The 24,717-nt window shown below is 40.7% G+C and overlaps 4 protein-coding genes across 5 annotated transcripts in view; 1 reads left to right on the forward strand and 3 right to left on the reverse strand.

Moving 5' to 3' along the window:
* Positions 1-24,310, reverse strand: part of LOC308097658 (large ribosomal subunit protein mL49-like) — a 52,565-nt gene extending 28,255 nt beyond the window's left edge. The window contains exon 1 of the mRNA XM_080445585.1: positions 23,699-24,310. Coding sequence (XP_080301711.1) covers positions 23,732-24,268 — 537 coding nt within the window. The 5' untranslated portion in view covers positions 24,269-24,310 and the 3' untranslated portion in view covers positions 23,699-23,731. The remainder of the gene's footprint in view (positions 1-23,698) is intronic.
* LOC308097130 (ninjurin-1-like) lies at positions 3,335-12,413 on the reverse strand. Of its 2 annotated transcripts, XM_080444732.1 has the most exons (5): positions 12,340-12,413; positions 12,163-12,239; positions 9,424-9,655; positions 6,332-6,461; positions 3,335-5,350 (listed from the first exon to the last, which is right to left on the reverse strand). In XM_080444732.1, exons 2-5 carry the CDS (start codon positions 12,205-12,207, stop codon positions 5,284-5,286), a joined length of 474 nt encoding a protein of 157 aa, XP_080300858.1. In that variant the 5' UTR covers positions 12,208-12,239; positions 12,340-12,413; the 3' UTR covers positions 3,335-5,283. The 2 variants fall into 2 exon arrangements, with proteins under 2 accessions (XP_080300858.1, XP_080300857.1); XM_080444731.1 differs by having other exon boundaries at positions 12,163-12,360.
* On the reverse strand, positions 13,203-17,794 carry haus7 (HAUS augmin-like complex, subunit 7). The gene is made up of 9 exons (XM_080445584.1): positions 17,569-17,794; positions 16,772-16,887; positions 16,587-16,648; positions 15,826-15,887; positions 15,468-15,658; positions 15,180-15,294; positions 14,716-14,928; positions 14,460-14,571; positions 13,203-13,675 (listed from the first exon to the last, which is right to left on the reverse strand). Exons 1-9 carry the CDS (start codon positions 17,623-17,625, stop codon positions 13,614-13,616), a joined length of 990 nt encoding a protein of 329 aa, XP_080301710.1. The 5' UTR covers positions 17,626-17,794; the 3' UTR covers positions 13,203-13,613.
* On the forward strand, positions 18,177-20,765 carry las1l (LAS1 like ribosome biogenesis factor). The gene has a single exon (XM_080445583.1). The coding sequence runs from the start codon at positions 18,350-18,352 to the stop codon at positions 20,072-20,074; it is 1,725 nt and encodes a 574-aa protein (XP_080301709.1). The 5' UTR covers positions 18,177-18,349; the 3' UTR covers positions 20,075-20,765.
* Positions 24,311-24,717: the final 407 nt, after the last annotated feature.

A 24,717-nucleotide genomic window follows, 5' to 3' on the forward strand; every position in this document is an offset into this window, starting at 1 on the left:
CATATCTGTCTAAATACCTCCAAAAAGTTAGTGACACCCACAGTCACGAAACTAGAGGGAGCGTTAACAACAATCTGGTACCACCCACCCATAAAACAAACATGGGCAAATTCTCCTTCTACAGCACTGCCACCAAGGTTTGGAATAGTCTAACCCCATCCCTCAAAAAATGCAGTTTGCTGGGCTCATTTAAAACAGCTAAAAAAAACTCACCTTTCTGGAGGCCAAAAGAGGAGGTAGTACCATTTTCCCGTTAGACAGATGACCCCCCCCCCCCCCATTTTTTTGTACATAATGTTTATTTTTTAATGCGTCTTTGTCTTGTTTGTACATATAGTGTTATTTTCTCTGTATTCTGTGTGTTGATATTTTAACTGTTTGGTTGCTATATATGTCTATGTGTGACTCCCGGAGTGTACAAAAGGGACCCATTTATACACTCCGAGTTAACATAGAGGTACATAGAACTGTAATATCATCCCCATAACAAGGTTAATGAGATAATCACCCACATATTTTAAAGCAATCACTTACTTTTTGCAACCAAATGTCTGTGATTGATTCATAAAAATATGATACTTCAGCCGAGTGAATGAGTGAGTGAGTGAGTGAGTGAGTGCAGTGAGTGAGTGGTAATAATGGACCACAACCAATATCAATGGACCACTACCAACAGTTGACAATAAGTTAGCACTGAACATTGACTGAATACATGACTACAACCAGCAACTTAAATGACTAAACTACATTGATAACTTAACAAGACCAGGAGACCTGGTTCTGCCAGACCCAGAATGAAGTCCTAGTATGTAACTACAAACCACTTTATAACTGAAAAGCATAAATCATTTTAGGCATTTGGTGTGGAGTTTTTTGTGTATAGGGGTACTTGGTTGTTCTTCGTTTGATAGGTTTCGAGAACCTATGGGGGTTCCAGAATGGAGAGTACAGTGGTTGATGAGCTTTACTTAACTACATACTTGTGACATAATAATGATGTCATGAATAGTTCGTGACGAAAGGTGACGAAAGGGGGACAGACTTTTTTGGCTTGGGGCCGGGGGACAAAGTGACCATGCCCATGTATGGAGAAAACAGATACAAAGCCTCATGTAAGCCCGACCCCTTGGGTCTGGCAAAAATAATTGATTGGATCAGGAACCACTGTGTCTGATCAGAACTTAATAAGAGAGTCTGCCTATGTGATTCAAAGGACGGCTCCAATCATTATAGCAATCGCACAGAGTAAAGAAAAAAAAATCACACCCTGTGTGAAGTGGGCGGTGTCTTGACTTCACACAGACTTTCTATTTTCTTCTCAATATCGGTTTTCCCTTTTCTCATTTCAGCCATAGTGATCTTTGAGTTCTTCTTTACTGTTCTCACGAAATGGACAGTATCTAAGTAATATACTAGTGTCACATCACAGTGGTTTTAGATTCGTTTCGTCATATGTATCACTAGCCAATCACAGCATGTGTCTTGCTAGCTAATCACAATACTGAATGGAGTCACTTGCATCGTTACAGAATAGGCCAAGTCAAGTTGTAATTAAAAGTGCAACTAGAGAAAAAGGTGACCATCTGGCTTTTAGCCCTTCATATGTGAAAGCTTCCCTGTACTGCCCTCCCAACTGTCCCCATCACCTCTGAGTGTAATCTATATTGATCATGTATTTTTATAGATGGCAGGGGCTCCTGCCAACTGTCCCCAATCACCTTTGAGTGTAATCTATGTTGATCATGTACCCAGTACTGTATTGTATGTCGGCAGCAATGTTATGTGTTATATTTGTTATATTATTTGTTATATTTCTGAAATGCATAACACGTTAGATAATTTGTGATGAATGCAGAATGTTATTTCATTATCATTCTGGGTTTTTTAAGTTATGGTTTCTTATATAGGGCTATGCACATGTGTCATGTGACACTGGCCAATCACAGTCCTGAATAGATTGTGATTAGCCAATCACGGTGCAGGGTTAGGCGGGGTACATTTTTGGCCAATCACAGCGCAGGATAATTGTACAAATTTCCAAACCTCACTTATAGGGGCGGTTTCACCGCCCAAAAAGCGCTTGGTGAGTTTAAAGTCTGAGAATCATAGAGTTGTTGAGAATGCACCACTTTTATACCGTTCAGCTGTGTTTACTGCAGAACTCACAATGAATCATCCATACCCAAATATGGAGTTTTGTGTCAACCATGTCAAACCCCGCAAGTGGCTTCAGGAGTTTACATCTCAAAGCCTGAGAGGACATTCAGGTGAATTTGTTGCGCTGACTGATCCAGTGACGACGCAACGAGTAAAAGAACGATACCTGCCTCAGTCTGTGTTCCCTCATAGCCAGCTCTATAAAACCTTCTCCAGGGGAAAGCGAACCACCAGTGTGAAAGTTTTTATTGTGGGACATGAGGAGAGGAAAAATCACACCCAGTGTGAAGTGGGCGGTGTGGTCATCACAGTGGTCATCATAGTGATGGAAGCTCACTTCCAAAAAAAATATTTTTTTTGGAAGTGCATAATCCTATTTATAGGTTATTAATGTCATCATGTGTCTCGCTAGCCAATCACAGTGCTGAATAGAGTCAGCCAATCACAGTACAGCTAGGGGTGTACTAATGAGCCAATCACAATACAGCTAATGAGGTGTCCCAACCCCACTTATAGGGGCGGCTACACCGCCCAAAAACATTGTTGTCCTGTTCAGATAATAAGTCATTCATTCAAACAAATATTTGTAATAACTTTGATAATGAAATAACATTCTGCATTCATCACAAATTATCTAACGTGTTATGCATTTCAGAAATATAACAAATAATATAACAAATATAACACATAACATTGCTGCCGACATACAATACAGTACTGGGTACATGATCAACATAGATTACACTCAAAGGTGATTGGGGACAGTTGGCAGGAGCCCCTGCCATCTATAAAAATACATGATCAATATAGATTACACTCAGAGCCTAGGTGATGGGGACAGTTGGGAGGGCAGTACAGGGAAGCTTTCACATATGAAGGGCTAAAAGCCAGATGGTCACCTTTTTCTCTAGTTGCACTTTTAATTACAACTTGACTTGGCCTATTCTGTAACGATGCAAGTCGGGAACAATGCACATTCGCCATGCCAAGCCAATGCCAAGCCAACCGATATGCCCATATATGGGCATATACGTAGAAACGGTTGTCGAGAACCGCAGATCCGACCGATGCCCATTTGGCATAATGTTTGCCAGACCCAAGGGGTCGGGCTTACATGAGGCTTTGTACCTGTTTCGTCCATACATGGGCAGGGGGCATTTGTCCTCCGGCCCCAGCCAAAAAAAAGTTTGTGACGTCCCCTTTCGCCCCTTTCGTCACGAACTATTCATGACATCATGAACTTCAGTTATAAAGTGGTTTGTAGGTGTGTTACATACTAGGACTTCATTTTGGGTCTGGCATAACCAGGTCTCCTGGTCTTGTTTATATCTGTATGTCTGTATTTCTGTCTGTGTCCCTTTTATCCCCATAAATGCGATCCCTGATGTCATCAATATGATGTCGTAATTGCATCCGTTTCCAACGGGCATCGCTCCCAACTGGCATTGGCCAAGCCCTAATATTTCCAAAGCCCACAAGCTCACACAATGTGACAAGTTGTGAGGTTGTCACCAGCCTTGCCTGCCCTATAGGCTTCTTTTTTTTTTAACACTGTAGTAGTACAAAAAATTAAGGTTTGTTCATGACAGTGTTGTGTGAATGGACGAGCTAAAATAGCTTGTGTTTTAAAATCATATTTGCCTTGCCTTTATTGATTGACTACAAAATGTGTGCCTACTCACCTATTTCAAATCAATAATCAAAGTCCACAAATACTTTGAGGAACATGCACAATGGACAGAGGAAGAAGACGTTCTCCCAATTTTCCCCACGGCTACATAAAACACAAAAAGATACGGTATATATCATAAGCATATTTGACAGAAAGAGATAGATAAAAAGAGAAGAGAGACATGAAGCAAAAAGATGGGCTCTATTCTGTAAACAAATCCTCCTTCCCATAAACGAATACCACACATGTTATGAAAAAAATAAAATCTTCTTTTTGACAGAAAATAATACTTAATCGAATCGATGTATATGCTTGTGTACAACACTGCCAAAAAGAAACAGAGACAATCAATTAGCTACTTTTACACAAATCTCCTATCATGGGTCCCTGGCACATAATCTTTTCAGATGGGGGTCTGCAGCAACATACATATCAATCTGGGTGAAGTAGGTCCTTGAAATTAAAATATTCGAGAAGGAACCACTGTTGTAAAGGAATTCTGGGCCATATGACAGACCATATCAGATCAAATCATGTCTAATAATGAAATCTTTCATAAATTGAAAAGAATCTTATCAAATAGGTCCATGGCCTACATATCAAATTGGAGATCCTTGGAGGAAAAAACAACATAATAATATTTAAAAAATCAAAAAACATAATAGTTCACAGGAAATAATTGTATGTATGTACAGGTATGTATATGTATGTATGTATATATATATATATATATATATATATATATATATATATTTATTATTATTATTTAATTTTGCAGTGGGAAGTAGGATTCTCATGATGACTGGTAGAGCTGATAGATTTATTTCCCCAGAATGTTGGCCTATTATGACATTCCTAGAATAGGGATTTGTGTGGTTAAAGTACTACATGTACTGTTGGTAGTACAGTAACATTACTGAGGGGAATGTTTGACATTAGACACTCACTATAGCTCAAATGTGTGTGTCCAAGCCCACTATGTGCCTCCAAGGAGCTGCCCTGTACAAATCCTAATGTTGACACCTTAGGGACACTCATTTATACAGTACTTCATCGTACAACTGATTTTCAACTGAATAACCTATACGTAAGGTGATGCAAGTGAAACTTCAGTTGAAAACCTGTTCTTTTCACGGTTGTACTCTACACATTTGTAGTTGAAGCTTTGTAGAAGTGGTGTCAATTTAGACAACAAATACTAAGCAGCAAACCACAACATCGGCATGTACGCAAAAACATAAAATTGATATCGAATGAATGGTGGACATTTTTTGCCACTAGTCAAACATTATTGTGCCTGATATATCATTACAGATATTAAAATCACATCTTCACCAACTTAGAGCTTGACGTCCTTCAGATAAGATTTAATGAGTCTCAAGGGGATGACGAAATTCCATCTGTTTGTGGATTTCTGGAAATATTTATGAACCACTAAATGTGATGGCTCCAGTTCAATGTTCAATGACCATATGAAAGGTGTATGGTTCTGGTAGTGACATCACAGGTGGTACTGGTGACCTGGAAACAACAGAAGGTTACAAATCAGGGTTGAAGACAGTAATTTTAATGTCAGATCTTTATCAAAAAATAATTTCAATTAATTATGTCATTACTGTTAAAAACGTAGTGACTATAAACTTGATTTCATGTTTTCAAATGAATCCTGGTGAGGTAAAAACAGCAATGCAGAAGTTCTTATTGAGTTAGCGCCCCCACATTTCAATTTCATGGATGTCAGAGTTGATAGGAAAGGAGGTGGATTAGTTGCCTTTATTTAATGACGTTTTTCAGTGCAAGAAGCTATCATTTGGATATTACCTTTATGTTATATTGAAATGTTCACAAGTTAAACTACAATAACTGTTTCCAGTCCTTCTCTGTCAATCTTAAATGATGACTTTGGTGAACTGCATTATTCCAGTTTGACCATCAAGTTGTTGACTTTAACATTAATATAGATGATTCCAATGACAATCATGCTAAATAACATTTTGCATGATTCCATAGTTTGACACTTTTGGTCTCAGCATGTGAAAGGGCTCACCCATTGTACATCTTAGATTTGATTATGACAAAGGGTCTCGATATTTCAATGGTGATTATGATAGACTACTTAGCCTTATCTGATCATGTTTGTTTTCCTTTGTATGTCTATTACTCCTGACATCCAAATTAGATCAGATATACTGTTAAAATGGTCTATCAACAAGCATATTAGCAACTCTTTATGATGATTTTACTGTCATCATCGCTCAATTCAAACTCCTTCTAGATTATCTTAAACTGTAAAATTGTAAATGTTATTGATGTCATTGTACCGTGTGTGTGTGTGTGTGTGTGTGTGTGTGTGTGTGTGTGTGTGTGTGTGTGTGTGTGTGTGTGTGTGTGTGTGTGTGTGTGTGTGTGTGTGTGTGTGTGTGTGTGTGTTTGTGTGTGTGTGTGTGTGTGTGCGTAAGTTAGCTGTCCTCTCTTGGTGTATACAGTCAAATGTGTGCCTACCCATGTCCCTCGGTTCCAAGCACCATGATAAAAATGTTGATGACGACCGTGAAGAACACAAACAATGTTGCTGCGTTGTTCATATTGTTCAGCTTGGCATGCTTCCTCACATCGTTTAGGTCATACTTCACTGCAGATACATAAAGCACACATCAACAAAGAAAGTAATCACGAGCTCACAATCAGAGGTGGACAAAGTACTCAACCCCAGTAAGAGTACAGATACTCCTGGTCAAATTTACTCTACTACAAGTAAAAGTAGCTCAGTCAAAATGTTACTCAAGTAAGAGTAAGAAAGTAATTGCTTTTAAATATACTTAAGTATTCAAAAGTACATGCTTTTAAAAATACTTAAAGTACAAGTAAAAGTAAAAGTCCTTTGAAGTCCTCGACTACCTCAAGCACTGTCCCGTCGGCAGTGGCAGTGATGTCCTCTGTGTTAAATACCCATACTTTAGTTTTCTTGTTATAGAGCTTGAGGCAGATCTTCCTGCACTCCATTTCTACTGCTAGTAGTTCCCTTACATTCTCTGCTGTGTCTGAGACTCAGGTAATGTCATCTGATAGTCAGTCATCATGATGGGAGTTACTAGCTTATCAATCAATCAATCAAACTGTATTTATAGAGCACATTTTCACACAACCTTAGTTGACCAAAGTGCTGCACAGGTAAAAGAAAAGCAATACATCAAATCAAAGAACAAAAACACAAAAACAAAAACATGTATAAAAACATATAACATGCATGCATATAGGAGACACAGACATAGAGCGAGATTGTTCATTTACATACACACAGTATGTACACAGAAGGTAGAAAACATTAGATAGGAGTTAAAATAGGAATATTTAGGAGTGGATGTTGTTAAAAGCCAGAGAGAAGGTGAGTTTTTTTTAAGGACTTAAAAATCTCGATGAACTGATGTGGGCCACCACAAAAGCGCGGTCAGCTTAGTCTTCCTCGGGACCAGTGTGAACCCCAGTGCCTCAAAAGAGAATTATTTTCTCATGAGGAAATAACAGGAGTCACACATGAGTGACACATCGCTGACAAAGCTGCACTCAGATCACATTATTTATATTCCAGTTCTTAATGTACTTTGGTGGTAAAGACAATCTATTTGGTACAAATTCAACAAAATCAACTGTGACCTTTTTGTCAAGATACGATAATATTCAGCTTCAACGATTAGGACATGGAGCTAACTTTAAACTGCGGCCATCTGTCCTATAAAAAAATAAAATAATAAAAATGCATAGAGTAACTGTCATGAAGGGCGTTTTGATTACCGTGATTACACATATTTTTTCATCAGATTATAAGTAACATCTGGTGATTACCTTACATGCTCATTCTGCATGCATACAGGTGACATAGAAAACAGAACATTCTCTCTGTTCAGTGTATGTTTGTGCAGAGACCTGCAGACATTAGCGCCAATCCTGTGTGTGCCGGGGTGCCCGAGCACCCAATGAGAAAGCCGAGCACCCACAGGAAATGTGTCGGTCGGATGACTGACTTGTGTGATGCTTTGTAACATGCACAGGATGCATGATGTACCCGCTCTGATACCGTGTGTTATTGTGAACAGATTTCTGTCATTCAAACTCTCTCCCTGTAATCTGCAAAGCCCATACCAGTTATGGTTTCATCATCAGCCAGTAATCAAATTGTATGACTTCAAATGTAGTAAGAAAAGAAGGTCCTTTTGCACACCTACTGGGACAGGTGCGTAGGAGCAGGCAGCCAGTGCATGAGACAGGAAAGAATGATGATCGTGCACACTGTCTTCACTTACAGCAAAAAAGTATTTTATTGCGAGTACAATGTTTCCAACTGACATTCATCAGGTATTTCTGATTAAGGGGTTAAAACTTGGTTGATGTGTGTGTGACTTGTTGTTGAGTACCCTACCCACCCAACATAAATCGGCATCCATGCCTGCAGAGATGGTGGTTGCAGAGAGGCAGGTGTTGTTTGCAAGGCATGTGGTTCTTTGTGACTACATCCTCTGCTCTCATGAGAGCAGAGGATGTTTCATACCTACCCACACGCACGAGAGTCGAGGATGTTTCATATCTACCCACACGCACAACCGTTAACTTCACCTTGTCAAAACAAGATGGCGCCGACATGCACAGCGGTGAACTTCACCCTGTCAAAACAAGATGGCAGACAGACAAGTCGACTTGCTTGGTCTCCACACAAACAACCTTTCATTTCCTATACTGACACATCAGGTCACAATTCATGTCAGATCCTGTGTCTTGGTGAGACATGACCTTTGACACAATCTAAATGTCTCAATAGAAGAGCAGGGAGACAAAATATAACTGCCCCAATTGGATAAGTTATATTGTATTAACACACTGTACCATACAGATTCACCAAAATTACATTTCATTCATTAAAAAAAAGTTACATAGTGCCTCTTTAAGTAGATCTCATAACTCTTGTTTCAGAGAAGTAACTCTCTGAAACCACCTGCACTGCATGCACTGATGTGCTTGTAGAACCACTACGTTATACAGAGCCTGCAGAAACACCTATAAAAATTAAAATAGAAATGACTGAGGAACCAGAACTAAATACTTTTACTCCTATACAACCATACAAGATGTAACAAAGACGCGAGTGTGGAAGTGTGGAAAGTGTGGAAAAAAGAAACAGCCAACCTAAAAGTACTCAGTACTTTACAGCCTTCTTAGAAATATACTTGAGTAAAAGTAAAATATTTGTCTCGGAAATGTACTCAAGTAAGAGTAATAAGTATCAAAAAAATCTAATACTCAAGTAAAGTACAGATCCTCAGAATCTGTACTTAAGTACAGTACTCAAGTACATTTACTCCGTTACTGTCCACCATTGCTCACAATAATAAAAAACTGTGAGAAATAAAAACAAACAAAGACAGGAGGAGGAGTTCAATCTCTGGCTCCTCCTAGTGTCATGTCAAAGTGTCCTTCAGCAAGACATTGAACCCCTAACTGCTCCCAGTGAGCAGGTTGGTACCTTGCATGGTTGCCTCTGCTGTCAGTGTTTGAATGGGTGAATGTAACGCACGACTTTGTTTTGGGGTAGATTTACTTACCAATGAAGATGAGGAGCACTCCCACCACGATTTGTAAGGTGATGGAGAGAGACAGAAGGACGATGAGATGACTGTAGAAGCGGTACCGAGGCCCCACGAACAGAACAGTCTTCAGCTGAGAAGAGTTGGCCATCAGCAGCGAAATGTCTAGCATGCTCTGAGCTGCACTCTTCTTAGTGGCATAACGATTCAGGTTGATGCTGTTCAATTTCAAAGAGGAGTCTGTGCAAGCCTGTGAGTTTGTAGAGGAGAAGTTAATGAGCCACTTAACAAACCTTATATAATTAGTTTACCGGGGTGCTCTGGGGGGTTCCCTCCTTTTCCCCCCTCAGCACCAATATCTTCGCTGATATATACATATGATATATATTCAGGCTGCTATGCGGCCCTCACGCCGATCTGACCTATATGTCTGAGTGATAGTGTTGGGAGCTTTGTCAGAGTACCTGTAGTACCCGTCTGTCTGTGTCACTTTTGTGCCCATATATGGAGATCTCTGTATCTGTCAGGCCTCGTCCCTTTTATGCCCATATATTGTTGACATGCCCATATATGGGCTTATCGGTTAGATCGGTTAGATCGGTTAGATCGGCGGTTCTGGAAAACTGGATAAACTGGACATTTATATGCCTATAAATGGACATATCGGTCGGATCAGTGGTGCTGGACAACTGCATATCCGAACTACTCGATTGTGGGCACCGCATTCCCTTGAGTCCTTGCCGATGTACTCGCCGAGTTTGAAGTCGGTTGGTCCCATATATGCACATGACCATATATGGGCATAGCGGCCTGATTTGTGGCTCTGGACAACCGGATCTCCATTTATGCATATAAATGGGCGTATTGTGTTTGTTTATGGTTATGTCTGAGTCATAGTGACGTGGCCGTGGTCCTACCTATATATTGGCGTATCGGGTTTGTTTATGGTTATGTCTGAGTCAGAGTGACGTGGCTGTGGTCCGCCAGCCGGCTGTCCCTCCCATTAGCCAATTTTAATATACAGGCCTATAATATAGGTTTGTATATAGCCTATATAGCTATTATATGCGCATAATAGGCCATTTAATATTGATGAACCATACAATACCTACCTATAATTTCCATATAGCTTCATACTAGAAAAAGTGCTCCTTGGAGCAGAGGTCTCCGCCAGCCAGGTCAGGTAAGTTATTGTGGGCCAGCAATGTTCGGAATTCGCCAATCAGGATGGAATATGAAAAATCGGACAGATCTGTCTTGATCACTTGACTATAGATAATGTGTACCGATTTGCGGGATGTTTGGAATAAAGTTTTTGCAAAAATCGGCCTCCTGCTGATATAGTGTTAAAAGGGTGGCATTTGTTCCACAACGTAGTGCGAATGTGCGTGCAAAGTTTCACCGCAATCAGACGTGCATGATTTGCAGCATTTTGTTAAAAATGGGCCACTCCCACAAACTTTAGATGTCAATCTTAGCCAATCAGGATGGAATATGAAAAACAGATCCGTGCTGATCACATATTTAAAAAAGTGTTTTACATAAGTCGGTCTCCTGGTGGAGCTATGAAAAGCAGATGTGATAAATGCAGGGCAAACGTTTTTCCTTGGCTTCTAGGGAGTTCACATACAAAGTTTTACACAGATCGGTGCAGTTATAGGCAAAAACACGAATCGGCCTATTATAGCGCCACCATGAGGCTGATTTGAAAAATGTCAAGTGGCATTTCTTTCTCGTGGGAATGTGCGTGCAAGATTTCACGGAAATCGCACGCAGTGTTCATGATTTGAGGCATTTTGTTCAAAACGGAGCACTCCTGCAAACTTTGGAAGCCAATTTTAGCCAATCAGGATGGAATTTGAGAAATCTGAAAGACCCGTTTCGTTTAATGACTATAGAGATATTGTGTACCGATTTGCATGATGTTTGGACAAAATCTCTAGGAGTATTGTCAAAAAATGTGTTTTGGACGTGCTGGGACCAAAATTCAGCTCTGGGATTTGCCGAACCGGCCCACCGTTTTGTTTTGTCAACGGGGGGGGGGGGGGGGGGGGGGGGTTGCTGCGTTTTAACCCAGCAACCCTATGTAAATTGCGCCACTGCTGATAAACGTCCCAGCCCAACAGTAATGTAACTAAGAATTGGGCCGCGCGACCCGGAAATTACCGTAATAATCCTAAAACGGGAGCAAAAAAAATGTTTGTTTTTTTTTGGGTGGCCCACCGGCCGTCTGGCGGCCCGTAAATGGCGCGGCCGTTCTGGAATTTTCCCGAATTTCCCAGTGGCCAGCACGTCCCTGGCTGCTATCAAGCCATGCCGGAGATTAGCTGTCCACACGGACAGACAGGGTGCAAAACAGTCTAGGCCATGCCCTTCGGCCTGGCGGAGACAACTAACCTATTACAACCATAGAGTTATAATATATCGATTACAAGTTACAACTCATTAGTAAGCATAAATTTTGTACTATAAAGTAGAATAAGGCATGCACAATGCTAATAATGACTACAGAGATAGGCTACTCACGCCTACAAACAACCAGTTAATTATTAACATGTGTATCTTAAAATAATTAAAGCCTTACCCAAATGTAATAGTTGTAGGCCTAGTATTCACAAATAAGTTGCGCCTAGCTCTGGTCACGCCCCAATGTCACACCGCACCAGAACTTTTGGGTGCGTGCAGTCATTGGCGCGCCACTCCCGACAGGATTAACATTTAAGAAGTGACAGCGTCAACTGTCGTCTGTTTACTTGCCTCTTTGTCAGCGTCAAGTTTATTCGTTCTCATCTCGCTATCCATTGTCTTCCCGTGACCCGTCCCGAGTCAAGAAGCTAGAAGCCCGATTTTCGTCAACAAGGAAAATGTATAAGTTATTGTACTACTCTCTCTGGGTTTAAACAATTGAAAAGTAGGCGGAGGTCAGTTACTCACAGTGTACACCCTCCACTGGTGTACTTACGTAATGTTCTTCAGAGAGCAAACTGGACAGTCAATGCCGCCCCCTCCACACACACACACACACACACACACACACACACACACACACACACACACACACACACTCTCTCTCTCAAGTAGCCTATATAGTGTTTTTTATTTCGGGTGAAAATAAAATGTTTATAGTAGGCTAATCATATTTCAGTCAGGGATCTCCCGGCTCTCCCCGTCTCCAGCCAGCTCTTTAGTAAACAGAAAACAAAATGTGTTTTCCATTTAATGTTCAAGTGGAACACCAATTCCATCCAGTCAGGATTGTATTTTATACAATTCAATTTACAGTTCTGTCTGGTCATTTTCTGTGTCATCATTTCCAGTTTCACTTCTTTATCTTGCATCCTGTATGAAGTCTCTCTCCTGATTGGATGAAATTGGTATCCTCACCAATACTATCTAGAACTAAACATTTTGTCTACTGAAGAGCTGGAGAGACAGGGACACTCAGGAATATTATATGGATTTCTTGATGGCAATGTTTCTGGTCATCTGGTCAAGCGGCATGTAGCCACATCTTTTGAAAAATTCTACTTTAAAAGTATCATTTTTTTCGTCACACATGTACTTGAGTAAAAGTATATTGTAGGCTACCGCTACTCTCAAAATTCATTCACAAAGTCTGTTAAGTTTGACATCCAGCTCTATGCTGGCCCTAAACAACGGCATTTCAAATCAAAATGCAAACAATTAAAATCACTCGAAAATAATGTAGCATGCATAACAGAATTATTAATGTCAGAAACTCTGTAACAGACTAGCTTTAAGGTTTGAAACATGTTTAAGGATGAGCAGCCTCGGTAGGGTACCCGCAAGCTCTCTTTTTTCGGCTGAAACATAATGTGTGACATTATTAATTACTACCAACTGGTACAATGCCCCTCCCCTACGACAATGATTTCATATACATTTGTATAATTATTTGCAGAATCAGCAATAATCTTAAGATAGACAGACTTTATTTATTTGATCGCTTGGGGGAAATTCATCTGTCCTGGGGTTACACAGTCATCAGAATGAGAACGAACTTTATTCATCATAAGAAAAAACACAAAAACAGCTATAAAAAAAGAACAGGGGAAAAGAACAGACACAGTGTATCTTCTTGTGTTATAGACTACTTATTGTTCTATGAGGATTTGTTTTCAAGTCTGTATTTGTGGCATGTTGGGTGAGGTACATGACCAGGACCACTGGTTGATGTATTCACTTTGCTAGGCATGAAGCAGGGAAAGAAAGTCGCTGTACCGCCTGGTTAGTTCATCCAACTGCTCCGCTGGGGGAAAAAAGAAAAGAAAAAAAAACATGAAAAGACAGTGACTAAATTTGCACAGCCTCCACACTAAACTGATGCGTACACATTTACACACTGTTCTGCATTTTGATGTACCCAAGTTTTTCCATCAGATATATGAAAACGTACACAAGTTCATATTAATTGATAAAACATCTCAGACAATCGCTGAGAAAACAGTGAAAAAGAAGCATAACTTAACACTGTGAAATCAAAACTTTAGTTCAGGATGTAGCAAACGATAAACAATATTTGGCAGTAGTGGCATATCAAAGAAAAATAACAGTGGGAGAAATTGACTTGTCCAGATAATATATTTATGCTACAGCATTGGTTCAGAGCAACACATTGAGATCAGAATAAAACTAAGTGGTGGGACCTCTAAAGGGAGGTCAAAAAGCTCATCACTGGCCAAAATGTCACAGCTATTCATAATGATTTGCAGCAGGGAAAAAGTGCATTGAACTGAAGAAAAATGTCTATAAAATTGCAAATTCATATCTGATCTTGAGCAGAATGCACCAATTTAATACCAACAAACATGCAATGTCAATGCTGCCATCTCTTCTCACCACCCTTTCACCAAAACACTTAGATTTTTTGTTGTAACACATGTAGGCACCTTCTCAGGTCAAGTATGCTTTTCACACATACCGATCTTAGCGTAGATTTTGCTCAGCATAATTTTTTATACATACACAATACACACCCTCGATACATATGGCCATGGTGTGCATCTGCATTGCGTGCGTGCGTGCGTACTTACGTAAGGTACACTTTTCTCCACGGTTCCAGTACAGAGGCTTTGTCTTTAGATCGCTCACTCTGTCAGTCATGGACTGAGAGGCCTCTGATACTTCCTTTAGCATTTCTAACTCCTGATAAATAAGGGAGAGCAACAGAAAAGAAAAAAATATGTGATTTAGGTTTATGAGGGAAAACTTTTATCTTACGTTTTATAAGAAACGTGTGTGTTTATTTGTATGCATGCCCATAGTATACAAATATTAGTGGGTACTTACTGTTTTGCAGGCTTGCAGTAGCTGGTGAACCCTGTGGAAGGTGTCCATTTCTCTGCTAAGACTGGGGGGGGATCTGTTGCAGTAAGCTTTGAGGTCTGTCTCGTAGACATGGCTGAAGGCACCCATTAGCTGACAAAGATCACATACTGCCATACGCAACGCACATGGAGACAAGACTCCAGAACTTTGAGCCTCACTTTGTAAGAATTCACACTGCAACAAATGGTAGGAAATAACAAAGTGACAGTGACATCCATAAAAAAATAGAAATAGATGGGACATGTGCCTACTAGACCTAAACAAAACATAAAATAAAAATCATGCTTTATTTATATGATTGTAAGCTACCATTGAGGACACAATGAAAATATGTCCATTTGAAGTATAGAATTTGCCCGCTATGTTTAGTTTTGCCACTTCCACCTAGTTTAAAACTATTCAGAATCAAAACGAGTACGTTTTACCTCCGATTGTAGCTGCTCCAACGCAGTCTGTGTAGACTGGACAAGAGTTACAACATCAGCAGTCTCCTCTTTATTCAGTATGTAAGATGATGACTTCAGACCCTTGCGTGAAGCCCTGAGAAAAGGAATTTATTAGATGACGGTCCAGTGGAGAACACATTCAGGAAATCACATCCTATTGACCATTCAGTTCTGTTTAATGTTGGATCAGGTGTTGAGAGTTAAGACCAACATCAGGAACAACAAGATGTGAATAATAACTTGAGAATAAAGAGAAAGAGCGTGTACTTCATGTCAGCTGGCCAGGGGTCGAGTGCAGGTTTTAGCATGTGTGCGAGATGGGGCAGAGTCTCAGCAGAGTAAAGGTCTCTCAGTAGCACTTCTCCATCCACGTCCCCTTCAGTAGGCCTTGCAGGGCCTGGGACCAAAGTTAATAGTTGTTCCTGGAATTGAAGCTGTTGCCAAGGACATGCATTGCCCTGGATCGGGGCAAAAACAACTAATTTAGACCAACACAACATATTAATTTATGCTGGCAGGGGCAGACGTCATTTCTAATGGTAAGAGAACTTCATTGCAAATAGCGTTCTAAAAAGAGTTGCTGGCTTTCATCCTCCCAGTCTTATTACATTTCTACTGGTCTCACCCTGATGAGATCTAAGTCATCTGCTTTGCAGAGAGTCAACTCCTGCCCAAAAGCTGCCATTTCTGTTTCAAGGAAAGAAGAAAAAGGTTAATGCTTAAAGGTCAAAGTGATAAAAAGGTAACATTAAGGGCTACTGTGTGCATAATATACAGGGTCCCCACACATTTTTAGCAATGAATTTCCAAAACTTTTCCAAAACTTTTCCAGAATATTTAGCCCAATTTCCAGGCCTATATAACAATCATTCAGCGCAATAATGTGTCTCTTACTCCTATGTAGAATGCCCAAAGATAGGCAGTGTAGCAAAAATAAAGCATAGAATATAGAATAGTACAATTTCATTAAAAATTTTGTGCAAAATTAGGGCATAGCTCACTGGAAGACTCATTATGGCATCCGTATGACTTATTTTATTTAAATAATATATGCCATCACACAGCCCGTTCGGCGAAAAACTACTTATGTTACATATTTTGTGTAATGTTATACATGTTTATGAAAATGTTTTGTATTAACAAAATCAATAGCCAAAAACAATGCATAGCCAAATATTTTTCCAGGACCCTTGATAAATTCCAGGACCTTTGATCAATTCCCAAACTTTTCCAGTACTGGATTTTTTGTTTTTCAATTTCAAAATATTTCCAGGAATTTCATGACCGTGGGGACCCTGAATATAATATACAGTACACAATATACTGTCTTTCATTAGTCCCTTGATACATCATAAAACCTCAGTTTTCTCACCCCTGTCACCTCACCTTTAGCGAGAACATCAGGGTCTTTGTATTTCAGGGATGACATCTTCAGATTTGGATTTATGCTGTCATCAAAAACAGAAGATGGAAGTAGGGTTATTGTGTTTTTCATGGAAGGTAATAGATGAGAGTTTTCTCATTGTTAATGCATGCCTTCTTAAGTTTGGAGGACAAGATAAATGAAATACATGGTGCAAATCCAAGCCAGGATATCTGTGCGGTGCTGAGAGGGAGTACACAGCAGCTGCTGCATACTGTCAGCATCTTGTAAACACAACCCCTCAACCAGGGGACAAGACACAGCCTGAATGATAAACACAAATACAACAGATATGATTAGTCATGCAATGCAAAAAACAACAACACATGTTACTATTACGAATCAGACCACTCTTTAGAATGGCAAATATTGAAACTTAGCACCCTGTCCTCTCTACACCCCTTCCCCACACAGTAACACTTCAGATTCCATCTTCCTTTACAACAACACACTGGCTAACAGTCCTTCCATGGGTTCCCCGCATAGTTATAATAGTTCCCCCTCAGCCAGGACTGCAGTCTTAGAACTCACCTGTTCAGACTTTATGACACTTTATATAGCACTCCTATGTCACCTATTTTGATGCTACAAGCATCTAGCATCATTTATACTATGCAGATATAGGCTGGTTTCCTGTTCACATGTCATGTTATTTGGACAGACATATACCGTTTGCTTGAGCACAAACGCTAAGAATGTTATTTTGACAATTTGGACGCAGTGACGGTCAGAACTAGTCTATAACTAGATCTAGATTTTTACATGATAATCCCACTTACTTTGAAGTAGTTTTAAGTATCTCCCGATTCGGGTATTAAGCGTCTGCTAGAGATGACTATCATTTTGATGACTATAGGCTGATTTGGTGATCTTAATGATGTAGGACGTACACATCACCACAATCCTTAAAACGGTAACACTTTTAATAGCATTTCATTTTCTTACCTGCAAGGCAGTGTAAACATTTTGAGCAAGTTGTTTTTCTTTCAAAGCACCCGCCATCTTCCAAACAAGTCTGTCGACAAATGATGACGACGGGCGGGATATGGTCGACTTTTTAAGACGTCATTTCCGTCACACTATGGGTTAGCTTCAGTGTTGCCATGTCCGCTTATTATAAGCGACTTTAGGCTTGTTTTTCTGTAAAGTTACTTGTAAATATTTGTGGTTGCGTTTTTTTTGGGCTTGTTTCTTAAGTTCTCAAGTGTAGTGGCTTATTTGAGCTTGATTCCTAATGTTGTTTGAACCAGTGGCTCTCAAATATTTTCATGTCAATGACCCCAAAATGTGTCTGCCGACTGAGAATAGTTTGTGCCAGGGACATGTGTATCAGATTTCGAGATTTGTGTTGTTAAACTATTCCAAATGTTTCTTTTGAAAATAGTTCTACAAGCTCACAACGCGTCGCACCAGAGCTTGTAGATCTGCTATTTTCAAATAGCTAATGTATGTAGGTTTAAAGTGCTCATGTCGCTTCTTTTTGGGCTTGTTTTCATAGACCTGGTTCCTTATTTCTCTCTATAAACCTGGCAACACTGGTTAGCTCCCATTATTCTACATGCTTAGCTCACCAAACGAGGTGGGTTTTGACGTAGCTGAAGAAAACATTATTTAATCCACTGCTTCCTCAGACTGGTTGTCGCAAGTCATATTTTTCGCGACAGAAAGTAAGGTTGCACTGTACCGTATTGATCGCGTCTGTTTACGTTCCTACAAAGTGGCCAGAATGAGGAAGAAAAGCTCCGATAAAAACCGCCATGTGGTAGCATGGATCAACAAAGCTGAGTGGGATCAAGTGCTTGAATATTTGTATTCAAAGGACTGTGCGTTACAGAAGTATGCCCTGCACAGGATCTCTGCCTGGAAAGGCAGGTATTCCAACAACACCCCCGTTGCTGTGGAGGGTACAGCAGACCTGGTGCGGTGTCAAGTTCTGGACAAGTCGGGACAACTCGATGGCGACGACCTCATCCTGCTCTACGGAATGGCGCTGGTTAGGTTCGTCAATTTAATCACGGAGCGAAAACAGGGGTTCGTTGCTCGTCCATTAAGATCACTGGCATGTCAGCTCAAAATCCCCGAGTGGATCGTGGACCTCAGGCACGACTTCACTCATCACAAGCTCCCTACTTTGAAGTGGTGTCGCAAGGGCTGTGACGTGGTCCTGGAGTGGCTCCAGCAGCAGTACTGGTCCAAACAGCTGGGCGGTGGGCTGAACTGGGATTCACAATCTGAAGAAGGAGAGGATGAAGAAGAGGAGCTGAAACGACAGGAGGGCAAGCTCATTGCAAGGCAGAAAGAGATAGAAAACTACAAGAGGGCTCGGGAACTTTTGATCTCTTTTGAAAAAGAACGGTACCAGACAGTTGATGGACCCAATGAGGACAAAGAGAAGTGCTTGTGGGCAGCCCCCTCTGCAGACATGACCTGGATTCTTGCTCAGATCAAGCACTTGGCTGTAGAATGCAGTGACACACTCATTGATGTGTTGATGGAAGATGGATTTCTAGTTCCCACTGTTGAACAACTGGAATCATTAGACTGTAACACTTCTGAAGACTACAGTTCAACTTCTCCCCGGATTCCTAACCTGTTTTTGTGTTTTTGGCTCCCGCTCCTGAAGATGCTCAACTCACCGTCCTTCATTCACATCCTTCTGGAAAAGCTGTTCACCGAGCTTCAGCAGCTTTCCAAAGAACCCGACAATCACAGGTCCTTCTACATTTCTGCGTGGATCTCCGAGCTCCTCCTCTGCAACACCAAGCGATCCAGTTACCAGTTTGAAACCAAAGGTCAGAGGAGGCCCAGAACGAAGGACAGGATTTTTGTGAACCGCATTCAGCTGAGGTGGCAGCAGCTTCTCTCTGCCTGTCTGGATGCTCCCTCTGTTAGCACGCCTCACCTACTTCAGCTGATTCTGGATGACATGGAACACCCACTGCCTGTGGAGACCCGACAGAAGCTACTTCAGCTCTGCTCCATCTACACACAGGGCACACACTCAGGGAGTGTGACTTCTACAGTGCGCAGAGACCAGCCCATATACACACTAGAGAGTTTAAATGAGAAGTTGCAGCATTCTAGGCCCCAGCCCAATGGGAGACGAGTGAAGACCAGCTCTGACGGAAGTGAGACTTTCCAGGACCTCCTGAGCCCGGAGATTCAGGCAGAAAAGGCAGAGTTGCTCAAGGGATCTCCCTGGCAGGTGTGCACAGATAAAGTGCAGTGGAAGAACTTTCCTCTCGGCAAAGTGCCTGGACAATCGGAAGACCCTTCGTGCCTCATGGTGGAGAATTATTCCACTATCACTGTGTTCGACCAGCCGATGGAGATGGAAGGCACGTCTCAGCACAGTGTTCCAGGAGTGTCTGTTCCACAGAGAACATCACAAGGCCTCCCCTGGACCCACAGTGATGTCAGCAAATTGAAATCGGGACTGCAACTGTTTTAAGGTGTAAAATGTCAAAAGAAAATGCCTACACCTTTTGTTACATTCAGTTTTTTACCTTATAATTGTTTCGATGGTTGCCAGAAAGGGTGGGAGCAGGGTAAGGGGGGAAAGCATTTTGTTTCAGGTAGAAAACAGGATTGATTGATATATATACAGTTACATAGTTGTTGAACACCACATAATTTCAAAAGTAAAGCAAATATTAAACCCTGAAAATGCCATGCTGTCCCATGAAGTGCTGTATATGTACAGAAACTGTGACTTTGAACGAAAGAGATATTTTCACACAGCTGATGGAAAAAAGAATACTCCACTTAATAGGCTGTTTTTGAGGCAGAATTGCTTACTGCAGAAATAGCTGTTTGTGAATGTCATACTTTGCAGGATGCCATTGGTTGAAATCTTATTTGAAAATGCCACATAGGATGAGCTATTGAGCTATATACAAAAATGTAGTGCAATGTCACTTGTACATCCTTTAATGTCAAATAAAATCATTTTTCAACTAAAATCAGATGTGTTTTATCTGGGGAGCAACGCAAAGTAATTTCCTGTAATTGTGTTACTTTTAATAATTAGGGATTGCATTTTATTTGAAATAATTAGGGATGTGGGTGGTGCAGATATACTGATTTAAACCTTTTGAAAGGTTGACTTTTTTTAATGTCTTGTCCATGAACCACAGGGGCCCTTACAGTTAACACTAACACAAGTATTTCATTTTACAATGGAGATTGGAGTCAAATAGGGTCCGTGGACTAATGAATATCAAACTGGGGGTCCTTGAAATGAAAAAGGATGAGAACTGAACCACTTGACTATACTGAAACCCAAATCTATACTGTAAATCCTCAGTGAAATGGGTCCATTTGTACACTATCTGAGTTACAGACCTGTGAGAGTCCATTTGGAGTTTTTGGGTGGTCTCTGAACCGACATTGAGAACCAGTGATATAAACCATATTTCACACAATGGATGAATTTTAACAATTTTATTGTTATGCCATTCCTCATGGGTTTATGGAGACCAATGGATAGCAAGGATGCCTTACAGCATGATGGACTGGGGTTCAAACCCTGGCACTGGCAGGGGTGGCCTTTCTGTGTGGAGTTTGCATGTAGGGGTGCTGCAACAGTTATTGACTATTTAAAAAAAAGTAATCTAATTTAAAGGTAGAGTAAGTGATTTTTTGAATTTGTACAAGTGTTCAGTAGCTCTACATTCAGTCAGTAATCATTGTAGTGTTCAGTAAAAGATCTCCCTGTCTCTCCAGCTCTTGAGTAAACAGAACATGCATTTTCAGGTCAGGATACAAGAGTCAATCAGGAGAGAGACCTCCTACAGGATACAGGATAAACAAGTATAATTGGAAGTGATAATACAGAAATGAGCAGACAACATAGAAATGAACACTGTAATATTTAAACTGATAAATGGGTACTCCCTCCTGTTAGGATGAAATTGGCAGCCCACCTGAAAATGTATTTTCTGTTCATTAAATATTGCTGAACAATTACTAAAGCAATGACTTTGAGAATATAGAGCTTTAACTTCTCAATAAAAAGCTTTGTTTTAACCAAAGAATATCATTTACACTACTTTTAATAAAATAACCAATCCTTATATTGGGCAAGGCATGTCATTATAGGCGAAAAGTTTTAGAAGATTTATAACAAATTCAAGAATAGTGAAAATAGCTGATCTACAAGCTCAAGTTCAACAAGTCATGATGGTGCGTACGTAGATCTGCCATTTTCACTATTCTTGCATTACACTGTTGTGTGACGACGTATAAAAATGCTAAGTAGTTAATTGATTTGTTGATGTATATTATATTTCAATATATATACACTATATATATCAAACAATAAACTGATAGAATAAACGCTTAGAAAATTATCAATAGTTGCAGCTCTATTTTCATGTGTTTGCATTGGGTTTTCTCCCACACCAAAAGCTAAGTAGGCCTACTCCTTGACCAAAGTACTGTTATTAAAACTGGAGTTGGTCCCCATGCGCTGCTTACTGCTCCTTAGGATGTAAATGCAGAGTAAAACCAATTCAAATTAGATCAGTGGTACACAAACTGTACTTGAGTACAATTCTTGAGTAAATGTACTTTGTCACTTTCCACCACTGGTAGGGACCTAATCTTGGGTTGTGGGAGATATCTATCACTGACATAATTGTGTACGGCAACATTAGAATGGCAATTATATAAGTAATGTAAAGACCCAGTAGTTAAATATTAACTTTTAAACATACGTTGAATTAGTAATATGTTTAGTAATACATAATCATACGTTTACAGTCTACATGCATTCATACATTGAACTGGTGGCATCTAATTAAGTGGTTCTTAAATATATTAAATCATTGCCTAAATTCCACCACTCAATTATCAATCTTGTAATTTGATGTTTTGAATAGACATTGTACATATATATTATGTACAGACTTGTGCTTTTTTTAAAGTATAAATACCTAAAGTTGTACAATTAAAATCCTGCAATGTTTGATCTTCCTTCATTGTCAACTCTTTGAATTACCACATTGGTCTTCCCCCAAACTGACATGAATGTCAAGTTATCATTACAACACCAATTCATCCGATAGGCCAATTAATTATTATCCTACTGCTTAATCTCTATTTCTCGGTGCGTTTTAACAGCGGGCGATCAGCGGGCGATCAGGATAGTATTTTCCGGAAGTGCTTTATATGTCTATGAGAGCCGGCGACTACTGGCGATAGGGCAAAGTGGGCGGGGGGGCGATGAAAGATGGATTTTCTTTATCTTTTGGACGATGTCGCCGGGGATCGCCCGAGAGTCGCCCGCTGTTAAAACGTACTGTACAATCTCCCCTCAGAGATTGCAGCAACAATCCCAACCCACGGCAAAGTTGGCATAGCACTGCAGTGCAGTGCAGATGCAAAGTAAAACAGGGTTCACAATTTTAGGTTCAAAGTTGTAAGACTTTGTATTACAGCCTATAAACATTTTTGGACTTAACTTTCACAATGTAATAAACAAAGCAAGGCTTTAGAATTGTGCCAATAGTAATAGACTTTTAATTTCACACACACGATGTCAATATGATGTAACACAGTTATAGCAGTGCAGATTTTAAGATGGTGGCATGTCCCTCCTAGCCTGGTAAACCCTCCCTCCGGAAATCTCATTTTGGAAATGAGATTTCCGGAGGGAGGGTTTACCAGGCTATGTCCCTCCTCGATAGAAGGAAAAGTTTGTGTCGGTTGGTTGAGTCAGTGATACAGTACACACGCCTGGGTACCGAGGCTAGTGATACAGTGACAGCTGGCCCATTGATCTGTAGTAGTCCTCCTCAGACTCCTCACCATATCCACGATCCATCGAAAGATCAAATACAGTTTCAGCCAGTGTTGCCATTTGAAAATAGCAGATCTACAAGCTTGAAAGTTGTAGATCGGCTATTTTCAAATAGCTGATGCATATAGGTTGTTCACGTGGCCTAAATAACAGTCGCTTCTGTTGGGCTTGTTTTCATAGACCTGGTTGCTCATTTCTCAACACTGGTTTTAGTTGCCTGGTTCTTCTTCACCACAACATGTCACGGCCACGGTCGTTACTGTCAGACAGAACTGTACAAACTGGACCAGTTCTTCCACAAAATCATCAAAATCCCTTCTTCGACAGCCAGGCCTTCAGCTCTGAATCGAAATGGCCCTTGACGCGAACAGTCATGGTCACCTCGTTGACTTGCGTCGGTAGATCTTTGCCGGTGACTTCTCTCAGGTACTCCTTGACGTCCTTCTCCAGGGCCCAGATGTCCCCTTCCACCTTCCGCACCAGGGTGATCTTGCGGCTGCCGCCGTTGGTGACGTCGGTGTACACGGGGATGTTGTGCATCCGAGACCGACGGATCATGTACGGCAGGTCCGGAGGTGACTCGGACGGAGGGGCCCAGCCAGACGGGGAAGGGCCGTCGTGTTTAGGAGGAGCGGGGACCCGCGATCGTGGGATCAGTCGCTCCACGAACGTGTAATACTCCTCTGTAGACTCCTCTATCTTCACGTTCGTCTTGCTTTCCGCACTGGATGAACTCAGTGGTCGTAGCAGGATAGCGGGTCTTCCCGGTGTCCGGCTGTGCAGTTTGAAGGCATTTATGAACGTCCTGTGTAACATTGTGATGGTGTAGCAGCGAGCCGACATGTTTTCGCCTCAGCAGCAGTGTTGCCAGATTCTGCGAGAGAAATAAGCAAACAGGTGTATGAAAACAAGCCTAAAGAACACTTTGAACGTCAGCTAAATAGCCGATCTACAAGCTCACGTAGATCTGCTATTTTCAAAGAAAGATCTTGAAAAATAATGTTTTTGAAACATTTTAAATACACAAATGGGGGTCCCTGGCACAATCATCATTATCTTCAGATATGTGGCCAAGTAATTTGAGTGTCCTTGACATTTGTTTGAGAACCACGGGTTTAAAAAATATTTAGGAAGGAGGCCCAAATAAGTAAAAAACCGCAACCCGCAACTACCAATATTTAGAGCAACTTCACAGAAAAAGAAGCCCAAAGTTGCTTATAGTAAGCGGACATGGCAACATTGCTGAGCAGGAGGCGGTAGTTGAATCGTCTTCTTATTCTCCTGTTTGAAAT

This window comes from Gymnoscopelus braueri (genome assembly GCF_963280865.1).
Source record: "Gymnoscopelus braueri genome assembly, chromosome: 12".
Lineage (NCBI taxonomy): Eukaryota > Metazoa > Chordata > Actinopteri > Myctophiformes > Myctophidae > Gymnoscopelus > Gymnoscopelus braueri.

Excerpts from the sequence above, each read along its gene's own strand:
- LOC308097130 (XM_080444732.1), bottom strand. The coding sequence starts at position 12,207 with ATGGATAGCGAGATGAGAACGAATAAACTTGACGCTGACAAAGAG. Across the intron at positions 9,656-12,162 it reads AACTTGACGCTGACAAAGAG|GCTTGCACAGACTCCTCTTT; the intron begins GCAAGTAAACAG and ends ACAAACTCACAG. Across the intron at positions 6,462-9,423 it reads AGTGCTCCTCATCTTCATTG|TGAAGTATGACCTAAACGAT; the intron begins GTAAGTAAATCT and ends ATGTATCTGCAG.
- haus7 (XM_080445584.1), bottom strand. The coding sequence starts at position 17,625 with ATGGCGGGTGCTTTGAAAGAAAAACAACTTGCTCAAAATGTTTACACT. Across the intron at positions 16,888-17,568 it reads ATGTTTACACTGCCTTGCAG|GCTGTGTCTTGTCCCCTGGT; the intron begins GTAAGAAAATGA and ends TTTATCATTCAG. Across the intron at positions 16,649-16,771 it reads CTGGCTTGGATTTGCACCAT|CATAAATCCAAATCTGAAGA; the intron begins GTATTTCATTTA and ends TTTTGATGACAG.
- las1l (XM_080445583.1), top strand. The coding sequence starts at position 18,350 with ATGAGGAAGAAAAGCTCCGATAAAAACCGCCATGTGGTAGCATGGATC.